At 42.4% G+C, this 17185-nt stretch overlaps 1 protein-coding gene across 1 annotated transcript; it reads right to left on the reverse strand.

Annotated features, from left to right (window-relative positions):
- Nucleotides 1-6676: 6676 nt before the first annotated feature.
- On the reverse strand, nucleotides 6677-12093 carry LOC144132852 (uncharacterized). Its single transcript, XM_077665554.1, has 3 exons — nucleotides 11953-12093; nucleotides 11176-11245; nucleotides 6677-7361 (listed from the first exon to the last, which is right to left on the reverse strand). Exons 2-3 carry the CDS (start codon nucleotides 11228-11230, stop codon nucleotides 6811-6813), a joined length of 606 nt encoding a protein of 201 aa, XP_077521680.1. The 5' UTR covers nucleotides 11231-11245; nucleotides 11953-12093; the 3' UTR covers nucleotides 6677-6810.
- Between the last annotated feature and the right edge of the window lie 5092 nt (nucleotides 12094-17185).

A 17185-nucleotide genomic window follows, 5' to 3' on the forward strand; every position in this document is an offset into this window, starting at 1 on the left:
ATTACTCGCGATTGGTCATCATCATTAAAAACACCATTATTAATGAGTTTATTAAAAATCAGCACAAAAACATCTTGCGCTAATGTTATACTGCCGTTCTGCTTTACTTTCCACAGACAAGCCCATCGAATATTCATACCTCAATTGGTGAATGAAAAAAGTTGCGCGAGTTGGCACATATTCATTATTCACAATAGCGCAGGAAATATGGACAAAAGGAGAGCATGGACAAAACAAGCGCTCACGTTAACTGATATTTATTACGGGAACCGAAGAATGTGTACATCTTCGAAACTCACAAAAAAACATAAACGTAACCAGCATACAAGGCGTGAAATAATGGGCACGTGACAAACGACAAAAACAAAAAAACACTCTGGTAAGTGCAAGATTACAGTGGACGCGCTGGTTATAAGGTGATCCGGGTACCCTCTCATTTTCAGCCTAGCCAACTGCTCAGGCATGCTATCATTGATCAGGTGGGCGCAGGATTTGTAAACGGGTGACCGGATACAATACACTACAATACCCTCTTTTAAATGGTTTGAGTGACCTGAATTGAAGTCTAACAAAGCCTTCGCAGTTCGTGGACGACACTGCCATCACAAGTGACCAGGAAGAGAGCGCAACAAGAGGTAAAAAAATTGGATTCTGCCATCAGTCGGCACTCTAGTGGTAAATTTTAATCCCAGAAAATACTCACGGAATAAATTAACAATGCCTTGAAGACCACGGTTGAAATCGGAAGCCTGAAAAAAATCAGGTAGTCATCCACATATTTTGTGGTATTGTGGTGTCTTGCATCCGGTCAGCCGTTTACAAGTCCTGCGCACACCTGATCAAAGATAGCTTGTCTGAGCAGCTGGCTAGACTGAAAATGAGTGGGTACCCACATCACCTCATAACCAGAGCGTGTAGAAATGTTACGAAATTGGTAAAAAGTGGCACAAGAAAGCAACAGGTTCCCAGTAACTCAAAGAAAGTTGCTGCTGTCCCGTAGGTTAAAGACAAGGGGCAAATTCGGCGTGAAGGTTGCTTTTTCGGCCCCCAAGAAGTTGAGTGCCATCTGGGCACAACAGAAACGGAGAACTGACATTAGCCTGCCTGATAAAATGGGTGGGTATCAGGTCAAGAATCGACCAAAGATCATTTCATGCAATGTTGGAGTTGTTTATAGGTTCCCGCTTTCTTGCGGTGCCTTATAATAGCCAGACCAGATGACGCGTTAACAAAAGGCTTCGGAAACACTTCAATTTCTGTGACAACAGCTCGTCAGAGCAATACATTCCCCTCGCACTGCACCGTCGTTCATGCGGTTGCACCCCGGCATTTTCTGCTACGACCAATCTTTTTATAAAATAAGGACCTATTGGCTAGAGAAATAATGGAAGCCTATCATATGCAAAATTCTGGGGACACTTGCGTCATTTGGCCTTCAGTAGTGGTGTCACAAAATGGGCTACGTTTCCTCAAGGGTGTCCATTTTTAATTATAGCGCGATTAACGACGCGTCCAGTGTTATATTCCGCTGACCAGAGTGTTTTTTTGTTTTTGTTGTTGGACACGTGCGCATTAGTTCACGCCTTGTATGCCGGTTCCGTTTGTTTGTTTTTGTAAGATTCGAAAATGTACATATTCTTCTCTTCCCGCAATAAATTACAGTTGAAGTCAGAGCTTGTTTTGTCTATTCTACCCCTTTGTCCTTGTTTACTGCGCTGCTGTGAATAATGTTCATACCTCATCCCCTATAGACCCCCCCCCCCCCCCCCCGCCTCGCCCTATACCATCTGATATGCTTAAAGAGATTTAGCATCATTTCCATTGTTTTTTTATTTTCCTAAAAGCCCCATGCGGTATTACATAAGTGGCGGGTTTAGCATTGAAAAGTATAGCCTATTTTTTTCACAATGACAGGTATGACGAGACTTTGTCTTGGAAATTTTATGGGTTGATATGGGTTGATAGACCAGCGGTTATATTTTCTTCACCACATATGCTTTGACCGAGACCAATTTTCAACTCTTGGCTTCATTTTCGTCAACGTCCAAATAAGATATCTGTATTTGCCTATTAGAACTGTAGCTTTCACTCTTCATGAAATTAAAGAGAGTTATTGAAGGTTGGAGAAAGAGCGTAAACGCACAGAAGAGAAAGAAGATATCGCAAGGTATCACCGTGCACAGATGCTGCTGTGAAGCTGCGCACGATGACCAGAAAGAATGCTTATGTTCGCATCTTCAGAAACATAGGGTAAAAGTTGCTGGCAGGTTGGTCGTTGTGTTGGGTTTCAAATCGAGACACTATGGCCTACTCGCAGGTAATGTTGACTGTGAATATGTTCCCAAGTGTGCTTTGTAATACGTTAACTGATATTGTAGCCCCAATAAATCTCTACAAATTCAAGGGAAATCGGGGGTTCATTAAGTATAGCGCACTTTAACTGCTGTGTTGCAGAGCACATACAACCATTTTATAATGTTTTTGGGTACAACAGAACTATCCCTCTTTCTTAACCCTTCAGGAATTTCTGCCAAACGAGTGGTCATTGCATTCATAAGGTACTAATCCTGGCACCTCGGCAATTTGTTTGCGTTTTCTAATTGCGCACAAGACAGAAGAGCATTTGTTGAAATATCTTGTGGTTAAAATACTTTTTTTCCAAAAGGTGACTATTGTTTTCACCCTTTTAAACAACGCTCAACACACATATTTAGCGGAATGCCTGCAAGGTAAATGATAATATGACGTCTGCGATGCTTGCGGTAAAGTTTATTATTTTTCTCGGAGAACCTGCGCATAAGTGTTTTGCCATTTTTGCTCGGTTGCATTGGAAACAATGGAGAACGAAAACGCTATGTATGACTTCTGAGCAATCGCTGGAGTCGGCCAGGCACCTGTGACTCCAACGGGAAACACTTGAAACCACACTGAAACTAGTGAAATCTGGTTCTCCGAAAGCCTTACAAAAGCACAAATTATTCGGCGCTTTTGTTCTAGCCCATGTTTTCAATCGTCTCAAAACTTTTTTCTTGTGCCGCTGAAGCGTCACATTTTTGTTGAAAAGTCAGGGCCTTAATTTTTGTAATTTGGTTTTGCACCACAAACCTCCGACACTGTTGCTACAGGTGCTGAGACAAGGTTGTCTATTTCTTCAAAATTGTTCCAGATGCATAACATACTTGAGACAATATAAATGTTTAATGAATAGAAATATGCAAAAGGAGCACCTTTTCTTAGTTTCATTTTGTCGCAGCATTCCCAATCTGCCATGAGACGATTCAGTAAACACGAGACCATTCAGCCAATGAAAAATGAGAAAACGTCATTGGGTGGTTACGACTATGTAATGCGAGATTCTGCGGTAGGTGTTTAGGCATTTAGTTTTGGGAATATTTTGAGGTAGAATAGATACAATGATGTCATACTTGCGTAGTTTTAGAGCATTCCTGCTTGCATTGTTGTGCTCAGATAAATGATTTGAGAAACATGTTTTGTCATTTGAAGTTAGAATGTGATCTTTATTTTCCGACATGTATCAGTGTCTGAAGTGTGACTGTTTTTCTACATAAATGTTATTAAGGAGGCCTTGTGGCCTGTATTGTAACGGAAGATGTTTTTCAGCTGCTGGACGAAAGGATTGTTCTGAGAGACGAGATCTATGCATGAGTTTCATGAAGTTCGAGAAGCCGTGGGAAGAGGGAAGAGGGAAGGAAGGGTTCGGTTTCGTTCATGAGTGGTATGAAGTTTTTATGTCTTTATGTCTTTATGTCTAACGTTGGTGTGTCTTGATGTGGAGTTAATGAGACGCTCAAGAAGTCGGCGATGTCTCTGGTGTTTCAGTTAGGTGAGAGATGCAAGACGACTATTATTAAACCGTTGTCCGACTAGACGGCACAGAAATCAATAAGGCCATCTGGCGTGGTAAATAGTTCGATGGGTATTCCTGACAAGCCATCATGCAAGGAGACGGCGACTCCTCCTGCTCTGTTGTGGGTTCTGCGAGCACCACACCTGAATTTGTACCCTGCGATTCAGATTGGGTGTGCCGGATCCATCCACGTTTCAGGAAGGCAGAGAAGAGAGGAATGGCGTAGTACGTAATAGTGTTTTATTTCCTGGGCATGTGCCGCAAGCGAGCGAGCGTTAAGCGTGGAGGTGCAGAAGTGGGGCTCCTGTATAATGGTGTAGCAGTCGGAGGTGATGGTTTGGAGTTTGTGGGATTGCAGCCGACGAAATTCATCGGCTAGCGTCCTGTCGGGATTGTGTTTTCTATGGTAGATTGTGAAATTGCTGTCGACATTTGTGAGGTAGAGGCTGCGGATGTCTGTAGCGCGTTTCAGTGCGACATATACTAACTTTTGTGGATGATTTCCATCGTAAAAGGACACGACTTGCTAGTATGCGCCAACCTGAAATTTATGAATCGATATGACACTTGCTTGGACAATGGAAAAATTTCATCTCCTCACATATATATTTGCCTCCTTATTGATAACGCAGGTAACAGTGCGTCGTTCAATGGGCATCCAGTTTTCTTGCATGTTTTTGTTGTTCACACGTAAATGCCCGGACTTTAGGGCCGCCATGGTTCCAGTCGTGTAAGTTTGGATTCAAGTTCGTCGAACTACCACCAGACGCGTTTCGGAGTGCGATGATGATGATATTCGATGTCATGTAGTGTGCCTAGCGCCCTGTTCACAAGACCATCGAACACGTCCACGTTGAGCGTAAGCATGTATGGTGTGCTAACACAAAGAATTATGATCGCAGGCATATTTCCGATTTCGGCTTTGGGTAGCGTTAGGACCTTGTGTTTTGGGGTTTCTTCCTCTTGTACAGACCTGCACCTAATCATTTTGTTCCCTGCAGCGCATGCCACGGAATTATAGTTGGCTGCGATGACGGTGCGTCTGTTGCAATTATCGCAATCCTTGTTGAATTAAAATAGACGAATGGCACCGGAACAAGACGTTTCTGCTTTCTGGCGAGTGACGAAGTGGCGCTCAATCAGTTCAATTTCTTCGGTGTCTAAGGGCGCTGTCACCGATTTTGGTGAGCATGTTAGAGAAGCGCACATCATTCTGACGTACCACCTGCGTGAAGGAAAAATATGAGAGGTGATGCCATGCTACTTCCGTGTTCAACACGCTGTCCGTCTTGGCACGCTTGAGTAGCTCGGCAGCACGAACGGCCAGGCCGCTGAAGGGTTGCAGGTATTTGGTAGTTATGGTGTGGAGTTTCACCGAACGTAACGCCGCAGTTGCGCCTCCTGTGGCGTGGCAAGATGCCCTTTGTTCTTTTTGATCATTTGTGTCGTCTGTTACTGTCTGCGACGCTTATTTTTTTTTAATTCTCAGTTTTTTACAACAGTCACATCAATCACAACACCAGTCACATTAGCGTCATCTGCGACGCCGCTATTAATCTGACGCCATTTTCCCGCTGAAGGTTCATCGTCTTCTGCGAACGTGTCGCAGCAGTTGCGCTTCGCTGTGGCAAGACGCGCCATCTTTCTTTTTCATTCTTAGTTGCGCTTTGCTACTACAAATATGCGGGTACAGAGAAGGCCCTAGGCATAGAAGAGCATTCTGCCTAACTCTTTAACTGAAGGCAGGAACCAATCTGTTCATGTCACCATTAGCTAGCCATCGCGGGTGGCCGCCAAAGTTGCGGATGCGCGCAAGTGCATGTTCCTGTTCAATGCGAAAGGAATTCTTCGCTGATCAATGTGCGCAGGATTTGTGCGCAGAAAGTATGTGAAGAAACTCTCCACCTAACCTCGAAAGCCCTCATACCTTATCTGGCGCACTGTTGCAGTGGCGTATGTGGCCCTGCACTGGCCAGCGGCTGTTTCGAACAAAGCCACCCATATGCTTATACGACCCACGTTCGCCGTCACATAAGGTGAAATCAGACATCGAGAGCCAAACAGCCCTACAGCATTAATATAGTACTTGACACATTCTACATAGTGCCATGGCGCAACCTTATTATGGTTGCCTTTTTAACCATGGTAATGTGAAACTGATACAGAAGGTTTGAACACCTAGGAGCTCCATAAACCAAGAAACAAAGGACTCTTGGGTTTCTTTGAATCAAAGATGCCTTTACATCATGGGCAGCCAATGTGGTCGCAGTAAGGATTAGTCTACGTAAAAGAGTAGTATAAAGCGAATATTAAAAGCATTTGTTAACGCAATCTAGGCAGAAAAATCTGAAAGTAAATTAAGGCAATGTTGCAAACAGCGTTATATTACTTTAAGCACACTTTCCGTTAGTTTGGTATAAAAAGCAGCATCTCGGTGTAGCTTTGATTCCTTCAGAAGGGATGCCGTAATGTCCCTCTTGTCCATATTTGCATCATGCGTTTTTTTTTTCTTGTAGCTTCGAATATATCGACTACAAGCTTAGAAGATGCATGGATGTTTGCAGACGTAATAGCCTGTTCTCAGTTCCATGCATCTAATTATGTTGTTAACCAGAAAATTAAGCGCGATCATATATTAAACTTTGCTGTTACTAGCACAAGAACCGGCATAGTCTTCATGGAAAATCAAATATTATGACGAGAAGGCCACAATTTTCGGTAGTGTGAAAAAGAAAGTACCGCTGGAGTTTTCTAAAATTACATAAAATGCTTGCCCACGGCACCTTGTGAAATTGAGATTGGCTGAGATGATTTTTTTAAACGAAAGCTTCCATCTTAACAAAAAAAACATGCTTTTATTGTCATTGCTTGTGACCGCTGCAACGGTCATATTAGTAGTGCAGAGGGGGGTCATATTTCTTGAGTCGTCACCAGGTATCTGTTTACTTCTCCAGCTGTTCCATAATCCTGTGCATTCTCCAAGGCAGGTTCTCGATCCAGAAATCCTTAACAAACGCCGGCATAAGCTTGCTCACGATGTGAGTCGCCGTCTTGGCCACATCCCCGGCGCCGTCTAATTTGACGTCCACCGTCTCGATCCACTTCGGCGAAACTCGAACTGGGCGCACGGTCACCTTGCCGTCCACTTCTTCGACATCAAAGCCGACGCAGATCTTGACGTGATTGGCCTGGGTGCCCACGGTTCCTGTCACTCCGCCGCAGTACTTCCATGGAACAGACATTTTCAGCGGGCCCTGAGAGCCCATGGTGATGTCAACGTGCGGCTTGCCATCCTTGCAGAAGACATGTACAGTGCCGTAGCGCTTGAGGTTGTTGAGGCCGGCCAGGGTCATGTCGCCCACGGTGATCCCGGAGAGCACCTCGTTGTGCTTGGAGGAATCGCTGGGACCGGGAAAAGAGTAGTCGTTCGGAACCTTGGCCAGGAATCGGTCAACCAGCTCCTCCCAGTCCTCGTCCGGGATGTGACATTTCTCTGCAGCGCAGAAAAAAATATGGAAATGTGATTTCATCGCGTTTTTCTGAAACGAAAGCTTCAAAGCGTGAATAAGTGTGAAATGGGCTTGGGCAGGGCATGTATGCGAAGAGGCGATAACCGCTGGTCCTTAAGGGTTACGGAGTAGATTCCAAGAGAAGGCAAGCGCAGCATGGGTCAGCAGAAAGTTAGGTGGGCTGATGAGAACAAGAAGTTTGTGGATACGGGACAGGAGATAAGGCAGAGAGGCCTTTGCCCTGCAGTGGGCGTAGTCAGGCTGATGATGACGATGTGGCGGTTTTAGCCTCAAAATAGCGTTCTGTTCTTGCTCCATGGGTCTTTTCGACAAAACCAGCAATGTGTTGCCTGCACAAAGAGCATCACCAATATGTAGTATAGCCGTGTTCATGCGCGCGCATGGTACATACTCCTTAGCAGATTGCTTTCAAGTATGATATGCCTTTTATACCGTCAACCTCTGTTAGCATGTGCCTATCTGGAAACTCAATGAACTCGCTTCAAAGCGTGAATATCGGGACCTATAGCTTGGAGGTAAATGCCGAGCTTTAACTAGCTAATTGAGAACAGTCAAATATTAACTCACAGCTAAGGGAAAGTAAAGTCAGGTGGAAGAGTAAGTGGAACGCGAAAAAGAGGCTGCATTCCTCATTTGACTCGTATGAATAATCTTTTGCTGTTATCAAATTATATGTTATGATGAGTTGAGGTAGGTTGAGGTAGTGCACAACTCGCACGTTTTTCGCTTGTCCTTAAAGTAAGTAATCATTTCGAGTGGCATGTACGTCAAGTCTTCAAGGATGTTACAAGCTGTATAAGACCAAACACAATATAGTCTTTGATGTTAATATTACTACCTGCTGCTCGGGTAGGACAACGCCATAACCGTCAGCGCGGCTGATGGCACATCAAAGTGCAAAGCGCATGCAAAAATTTCGAACATTCGATATTGCCCTTGGAAGCCTATGAGACATTCAGTCAGGCAATCGCAGCCTTTCTGCACCCTTTCTTTTATGTGTTCATAATTTTTGCTGCCTTTGAGTCGTATGCTTTTCGGGAACAACACAATCAGATTAACGCCAGTGCGACGTGATTGCAGGATCATGAATTTTTTCGAGACTACAGGCTGAAACTTTCACAAACGTTTACTTCAGCAAGAGGTTGAGGGATATTTACAGCACCATACTTAAGTATGCAAAAGCCTTGCATAGCGAAAGGTGGCTTGGAAAGAGGCGCTGTGGATTTTATTGTTGGTCGTCATAACGCCCTTTCTTCTGCTGAGGCGCAGGTGCTTTAATTATAAGGTTTCATTTTTCAAAAGCACTCTCGCGACCTTGCCATTGGAGATACCAACCTTCAATATCAAAAGCGGCGAGTGAAACTGCTCGCTATGAGCAAGTCCTAAAAAAACAATTGTGTTTTGAGGCAATTGAAATCGTATGTGAAATTTTGAATGCTGCAAGAGAAGGGGGATGGTAAAATAATTATTAAATATAATTTATGGATGCCGTTTTGGGCACTGGAGCTTTCAGGCTAGAGGTAAGGGCAGTGTGCCAAAGTGGAAGAAATTTCGGTTTTATTTGTTTCCCATGTTTCACTATACCGAGAGCATTTCAGGGTTTAATACTGCGCCATTCCAGCATCAAGAGCGTAAGCGGATTGAACAGCTTTTCGATGTATTTTTGAGCATTCGCGCCTAAATATGAGGTTAGCAACTAATAGTAATAAAATATATAAATTCCTAGGTGTAATCTGACTCCCTGACTGAGTGCCTACGTAATCACTTAAAGGCGAAGACCACTTCGTCTCCCGAAAAGCCAACGTCTAATTTTGAAAACCACTGAAAAATAGTTGACGTCATACGTTAATTTGTACTTGAAATGCTTTTGACAACGGCACTTGCACGGACGCCTGATCAGTTGGTTCTTTTAATGAGAACACAAACAAGCGGCATGACTGTGGCGTGAAGCGAAGTTGCTTATTATGGTGGCGTATGAGAAATATATCTGCGTTGTTGACCGAGGCACTTTTGTTTACTAAAATTGTCGAAGTGATATACCGTAGCAAAAGAAAGAAAAGCCATTCTCCCTACTATCAAACTCTTTTTTGTTACTCTCACGTTTTACGGGACCTACATGTTTTTTCTAGAAATCTTGTTGCCCACTATCAGGCAAGAATGGCTTTTAAAAATCAGAGAATTTACTCACATGTATCTTTGTAATAAAAAAAATCTTCTTTGAAGAATATGCACTTGAAAATTTATGTATGCGATCAAAAATTGTATTTCTATTTGCCCATGTGGGGTATATTTAAAAGTGTTTTTTTGTTCGATGCGACGTGGTCTGTCCATGTTCTTGTTTCGTTTACGAGGCGAGCCACAATCAGGCTTCTTAGTCAGCTAAAAACGGTGAACGAATGAAAATGATGTCAGCACTTTATAAACTAATCTATCAAAATATCAATGAACACTTAGAAGTAAAAATTTTTATTTAATTGAAAGGGCTTGAGAGTGGCATTTAAGATATGCAACAATTTTCAGATACTGCACACACTTAGTTTAGCAACCCCTCCTGATGAAATTGATATAAAGCAAGGGTAACCTATATGGAAGGAACCTATCTATCTGTCCAGGGTTTGGCAGCCTTAGTAAGTTAGGTAATGTTAACCAATGTTTCTTAGTACTTAAATATAAGAAATGCACAAAAGCGAGAAAACAGGGAGGCCTATGCATCTTTGGTTATGAGATGAAAATTGGCAGCTCTCAAGACCTCTCATTTTTGGTGCAAAAAAGCGTTCTGCTGGGTTTCATTGTAAACCTCTGGTCATCTCTCCGTCACGGAATTCTCCACAATTCTAGTGAGACGTGTGTGGGTCATTAAATAAAAAATATGCGTCCCTGTTGCTTTCTTTGAAAATATCAATTATTTTCTGAAAACTCTCGTGTTGCGTTCGAACGGAAGATAGTAGAACCATGACTATCAAACGAAATAACTAGACAGGTGCATTCATTATATTAGTTATCAGCCTATATTCGCGCAGTCCTGACAGTGCCAAAGAGAAATTCTTAGTGACACTATGAAACCCCGTGTAGTCTCGCGTTGGCTCCAATTACTGGGTCTTTCAGAAACAAACATTAAAAATTCTGCTATCCTTGACGGGGATTTGTGGTTAGGTAAAAAGCTGCAAACCATTTAGCCCTGCTCATTTACTTTGTAAAGCGCGCCAATGCCAGCTTTAGATTCTACGAAGTAGCATTGTTTTGGAAAGCTTTCAGCAAATATGTTACCTATAATGCCAGGGCTGGCTTGCTTGTGCTGACAAAAATTTTAGAGCTAATCATACTGTTTTGCGAGAAAAACATATTGCCCTCATCCTTGTTACTTCATCTTGTCCGTCTGTAAAATGTGCAGTGAGCATAAGTATTCGGCTGGACCGATTGATGCTGCGATGGTTTTTTTCTCCAGATGTCATTGTTGCAGAAAAATTGAACTGCTACTGAATCTGCGACTTTTCAGTTTTTTTCTCTCAATTTCTTCACGTACTTCCAGCAACGTGTCAATAAATTGATATTAGACACGACCCTTGACCCAGATGACTCCCGCATTCCAATACGTGGTAAACCTTATGTGTGCATTCTCTGGCTTAATAATGAATTTTCCAAGAATATTAGCAAGGGCATTGGTTACGTGACAATAAAAGAAAGGCGCAAACACCGGTGCCGTTGCAATGCTGGACAAGCGTTACTCTAGGCGCACTTCAACATGACTGCTGAAGTCATCTATGAGCAACATCTGACCTGGAATGGCGGTGACAAATCCGACCAGTAGTAACACAAGCAGAAATGATGCCATCTTCACTTGATGAGCCTGCAAGGGCGACATAATACAAGTGGTTGTATATTTATTGACACTAGAAAGAGGACATTGTTGCGAATGCTTCCTTGCAGCCTAAACGCTTCATGTATAAGCTTTTTTTCTCAGTCCGAAATCTGGCAGTTTTCTATTACACTCCCTCTTTGTGCATTAGTTGGGCGCTGTCGCGTTGATGTACAATGCGTTAAAAGAAGAACATCACAGCGCGTAACCTGATCTACATATGCGTTTTTTATGTAGCACACTGAACATATGGTGTTAGTTGAAAAATTCATGGCGTTGAAATTTGTGCAATAAAAAAGCTTTTTTTTTATCTTTTACAGCGGAATCCAAGGTTTTCATTTTTTTCGCCATTTTTTTTGAAGCCAATGAAAATGCATACAATGCATGAAAACCATGCTACATAGGCACTGTTTTTTTCTTATTAAAAATGTTTAATTCATGAGTACTAATCCTCAACCCATAGTCTTCGTTTAGGAAACGTTCATAGCTGCTATATAGAAGTTTTGTTGCCTCACTTGGTAGCTGCCTGTCTAAACGGCCGTGAAGGACAATTTTCACAACCGCCTAGGCTGATTTGCATGCAAGATGGGAACAATACGTGGTCCGGCTTGTGAAGAGCACTTTAGAAACTTCCAAGAGTCTCTCTTTAACGCTTTCTAATGTAGCTAAGCGGCAGGGTATGGAGCAGGTGCACTCACCCGACAACTGTATTACAGCGCAGTCTCCTCTTTGTGCCCTGAGTCTTGCGGCGTCACACGATGCGCCGAAAGAAACCAGTCCGACACGTATGTTTTGCCAGCGAGGCGACGTTATCGTTTATATACCCGGGAAGAAGTTGGAACCCATATTTAGAAAACCAGCACCAACCGCCGAGACGGAAGGTTATCGCAGACTCGTGCCTCCCAAATCGAACGTTAATGGTCCGCTCTGCACGCCTTCCGCGACCGCCCGCACAATTATGGATGATCTCCGCAGCCACCTCTGTCTGTGGGTTGCAAGGCCAGGCAGGAGAGATCAAGTCGCGCTCAGCCTTGTATTCCCAACACGTACATGCGCAAAATGTGCGGTCGAAACGAAAACAAAACATCGGCACCGAGGTCGCATATGCTTGTAAAAAACACGGATAGAGCTTGTGCAGTGCCATTACAGGAGGGGGATGGGGAGGGGAAGAGACGATTGCATCACCGTCGCTTTCAGTGGCGGAGGAAACGGCTGCTTAGGGATCGCCTTGTCGTCAACTCGGACATGATGCGAAGGCGATAGCCTAGGCAAAGTGCAAGGTCTGCGTAGTCATGCCCAGGAAAGTCGGGGCACGCGTACGTGCGCAAGGTCACCTTGTTTTGGCGTAGTCTCGAAAGCTACATATTGTAATTTCCTCCCGTGCATTTTGGCAGCGTATGGGAGCAGGTAAAGCAGGCAAGTTTGGATGAAGAATCGGAGTGCACTGCGCAAATGACGGCGCAACTGAAGAAAACGTGTGCGACTGGAAATCGAACCTGCGCCGGCGCGAACAGATCAGCTTCGCTGGCTACTGCGCGAGATCACTTGCATATCGCCGCATCCGAACACGCCTCGTGTAAAACTGCAAACACTCTCTCGTGCTGTGCATTGCACATCGTCTTCTTCGTCTACTAATACCCCTGTCAAACTAATATTCGCGCTTGGAGCTATGTGGCGGCAGTGACAAAGAGATGCGCGCTGCATGCGTTGAGATAACTTTGTGGCAGAAGCACGGCATTAGAGCAATACGCGTTGGCGTTGACAACAATGTAGAAACTCGGAACTGGGGCATAGGCCACTGGCGTACATCAGGTAGATTAGCAATGATGATGAAAAAATTGAAGACGCGCATAACCGGCTCCCTGGGCTACCTGAGTCGCGCTTTCAGGTACGTGGCGGTGGTGCCCACCTGCAATGAACTGCGCTTTCTTATACAGTATTTCTTGCTTAGCAATGCTAAACAGCTAGACATTTTTTTCGGCCTGTATGGCAGAGACCTTATACATATGTTAACTAGCGCATATACACAGACACGGACAGAGAGAGGCAACCGGACGTGCGCTAGTCAGTTCATTACCATTAGCGCATCTGCATCCAAGCTTACACAAAGCTGCTCACTGCAAAAAAAAAAAACGTACTACCTTGGCTGTAGTTTTGAGAGGCGCGAGCGGTTCCTTTTCACTTTCTGTTAATTCCTTTTTACATATGGCTATAGACCATGAAACATACTTTATCCCCGACCTCGTTTCAAACTGTCAAAGCTCCAATGAAATGACTGCACAGAATTGTAATTGTGCATTTAAAATCTGGAATACACTCATAAGATGGTAATTCGAGTAATTCAGACGGAGACCTTTAGCATGTACATTTGCAGTCTCATTTCTATGCGCTTTTTATCACGTTGGTCAGTTTATGGTTCAAAGATCGCCGGTTACATGCACGCACTTTAATAGTGTTTTACTGAATGTTTGTAAACAGGCTTGCTAGTATATTATGAGACAAATTTTTCTGGTTGTTTCGGGCATTTATCGTTGTCTGAGTATCTTAATCTATTGATCGTGTTTTCGTTTCTATGGATGCGTCGACCCGCTTTCTTGCTTCGGGCTTGGCGCGGCGTTCTCAGGCAAATTACGTTGCTTCTCGTCTTCCCTTAGGAAACAATAGGACAATAATTCCGTCTCGACATTTATATCTTTCACGAAAACTAGTAGGCTCAACAAAGTGAAAGAGAACTTGTGAAAAAGGAGAGGAAGCTTCGTGATTGCAAAAACGGGCATGCGTGGTCATGCGGGTCACGCGTACTCGGGCCGCCTGAATCTAGGATTGGGGGGGGATATGTGGTATGCTAGGCATATGGGACAAGCTACCGATTGGCCTTCCTTTCTGCTCCCCAGAACAAGAATAAAAACTGTGGTTTTCGTTATTTATGGTCCTGAAAAATATTCAATCAAGCAATCTCAAGTCGAGAGGGTACTTAGGCACCCTAAAGCCTAAATGAGTGGATATGATGATACTATGCTGAAACTTTTGCGGTTCACAAACTACATAAGGAGAAAAAATATCAGGTTGATTTGGTAAGCTTCTATTCACAAAATATGTTGTCATACGCTACTGTTACATACATACATACATACATACATACATACATACATACATACATACATACATACATACGTACGTACGTACGTACGTACGTACATACATACGTACATACATACATACATACATACATACATACATACATACATACATACATACATACATACATACATACATACATACATACATACATACATACATACATACATACATACATACATACATACATACATACATACATACATACATACATACATACATACATACATACATACATACATACATACATACATACATACATACATACATACATACATACATACATACATACATACATACATACATACATACATACATACATACATACATACATACATACATACATACATACATACATACATACATACATACGTACATACATACATACGTACATACATACATACATACATACATACAAAAATTATATTGAAAGATATATGCAGTACATAGTGTGTGCCCGCAGAAGCGCAAGCGCTTGTGGGCGGGCCACGGCAGTCACAACAATGCGCGGTTATTACAAAACGCTGAAATTACACAACTGCCATTCTTAGTAAAAAAAAGAAGAAAAATTAACAATAAAACAAGCCGATACATTGCATTAGTAAAGTCAACAAATTGCCGATTGATAATCATGTAAAACAGAGGAAATCAGCAGTCAATAAACGGAACAAAAATTTCAATAACAAGGAGCGAATTACAAAGCAACTCAGTAATTTCCTTCAATGCAACTTTGCATACACGCTTGCAGTCCAGATTTCACAGCCCTCATAGAATCACAATCCAACACCTTTGCAGATAGTTTATTAAAATAGTAGGGTATATAGAACTGTCGTGTCGTTTTATCATTGATGGTATAAACTCTAGGAACTTTGTAACGCGCTGTGTGCCCAAATGACTCTCGTTTTTTGTCAGGCTGCTTCAACTGCACTGAAAAGTAATTTCTGAGAACTACCACTTGCACGTAATTTCTGAGAACTACCACTTGCACGTACAAGTCGTGCAGAGGAATAACTCCTGCTTTAAGCATTCTAGTCTTGTGGTCGGATCTTTCGTGAGAAGTGCCATACAATAAATTAGTGGAGATTCTGCACAGAAAACTATCTACCTTCTTGATCTTACAAAGCCGCAAGAACCACACACTGAAACACCGTATCTAAGTATAGATTCTCCTAAAGATCTATGTACAGTCTGACGCAAGTTTGCAGATGTAGTGTATTTTATACGATAAAGCTGCACAGAAAAAAAAACGGAGTTTCTTTATTATATAGTCAATTTGGGAAGACCAACACATGTTGGAATCAAGATACAGGCCAAGATATTTAACACTGTTCGAGTAGGGTAATGGCGAACATTCACAATTGGCACAGTTGCTACCATGCAGACGAACAGACTGGGCAAGATCAACATACTTGCGCGGATTTCTAAAACATATTAACACAGTTTTCTTTTTTGTTTAAGTATATCTGATTTCCAGATAACCAGCCTACTGTTTTGTTGATAACGTACTGAAGTAGTTTCAGTACGAGTGAGATTGAGTCATGGGATATTACTAAAGCTGTGTCATCAGCATACTGAAACAATTTTGCATTTAATTTTAGGTTAACCATATCATTTACATAAATATTAAAAAACGGTCCCAAAACAGAACCTTGTGGAACACCGTACTGAATATCAGAGAAAGTACAAAATGATCATTTAATTTTTACTACTTGTTTATGGTGCGAAAGGTAGCTTGCAAAAAATTGTTGGTATGGACCACGGAATCCAATACTTTCCAACTTATGTAACAAAACAGAGTGCTCTACCGTATCGAATGCTTTCGATAAATCAGAAAAAATTCAAAAACACAATGATTCTCATCCAGGTTACCATTGATAAAATCACAGCAATCTTCAAGAAGCTCAACCGTACCAATATTACGACGGAAACAATAGTGTAGTACTCAGACAAGAATACTTCTCACAAACAGATGTCATATATTGGTGAACAATTTTTTCCATCGGGATGCTAATGACTGGTAGTATGGCAATTGGGCTGTAATTTGTTTCATCTGTCTTTTTTCCCGACTTGTAGATTGGTCTTAGTACTGAGACCTTCAGGCCTGGTGGTATTTCTCCTTTCTAAAAACAACCATTAAGTATATGTAAAAGTACTTCTTTAAGTTTGGAGTAATTGTTTTGCAAATCACGCAGTATAATTCCTATCGTAGCATGGTGGCTTGCTGTCAAGACAACGTGTGTTATTTGGCAGAACCAGAAAGTGAAACGTTTTTAATTAATTTACAGGTTGAAATATCTCTGAAAGTGCACTTTCATAAGACAATAGGAGACTTTTTGGATGTAAGGGCACCTGCACAATATGAAAATATTGTCGTTTTTCGTAGTCAGCACTTTCCAACTGATTGCATTCAAAAGAGCGCATTCGTAGTTGTGGAGGTTTTTACAAGGCCGACTGATATATGTGACCCAACTTTCTTTTAGTATTCTGAACAAGCCATATTTTGAGTAGCAACCCGTAAGGTTAAGTTATGATAGTTGCCTTAGGGTCTCTTTCTTGCTACGTGATTTCGCAGAATGACCTAATAAATTGGCAAAAACAAATTTGGCAACTGGTTTCGTCCTCTCTTTACGCGGCTATGCTCAGTGCGTGACAAGATGCGGAGGAGGGCTCCAGCTGCACGCGCAAAATCTGAGGCACCTTTTACACCATTCATGTAGCCAAACAGTAGGTGAAAGAAAATTATAAGCCAAAAAAGTACAGAGATAAACGCGCAGCGTCTAAATGCACTCCGGA

This window comes from Amblyomma americanum, chromosome 5, assembly GCF_052857255.1.
Source record: "Amblyomma americanum isolate KBUSLIRL-KWMA chromosome 5, ASM5285725v1, whole genome shotgun sequence".
NCBI classification, from domain to species: Eukaryota; Metazoa; Arthropoda; class Arachnida; order Ixodida; family Ixodidae; genus Amblyomma; species Amblyomma americanum.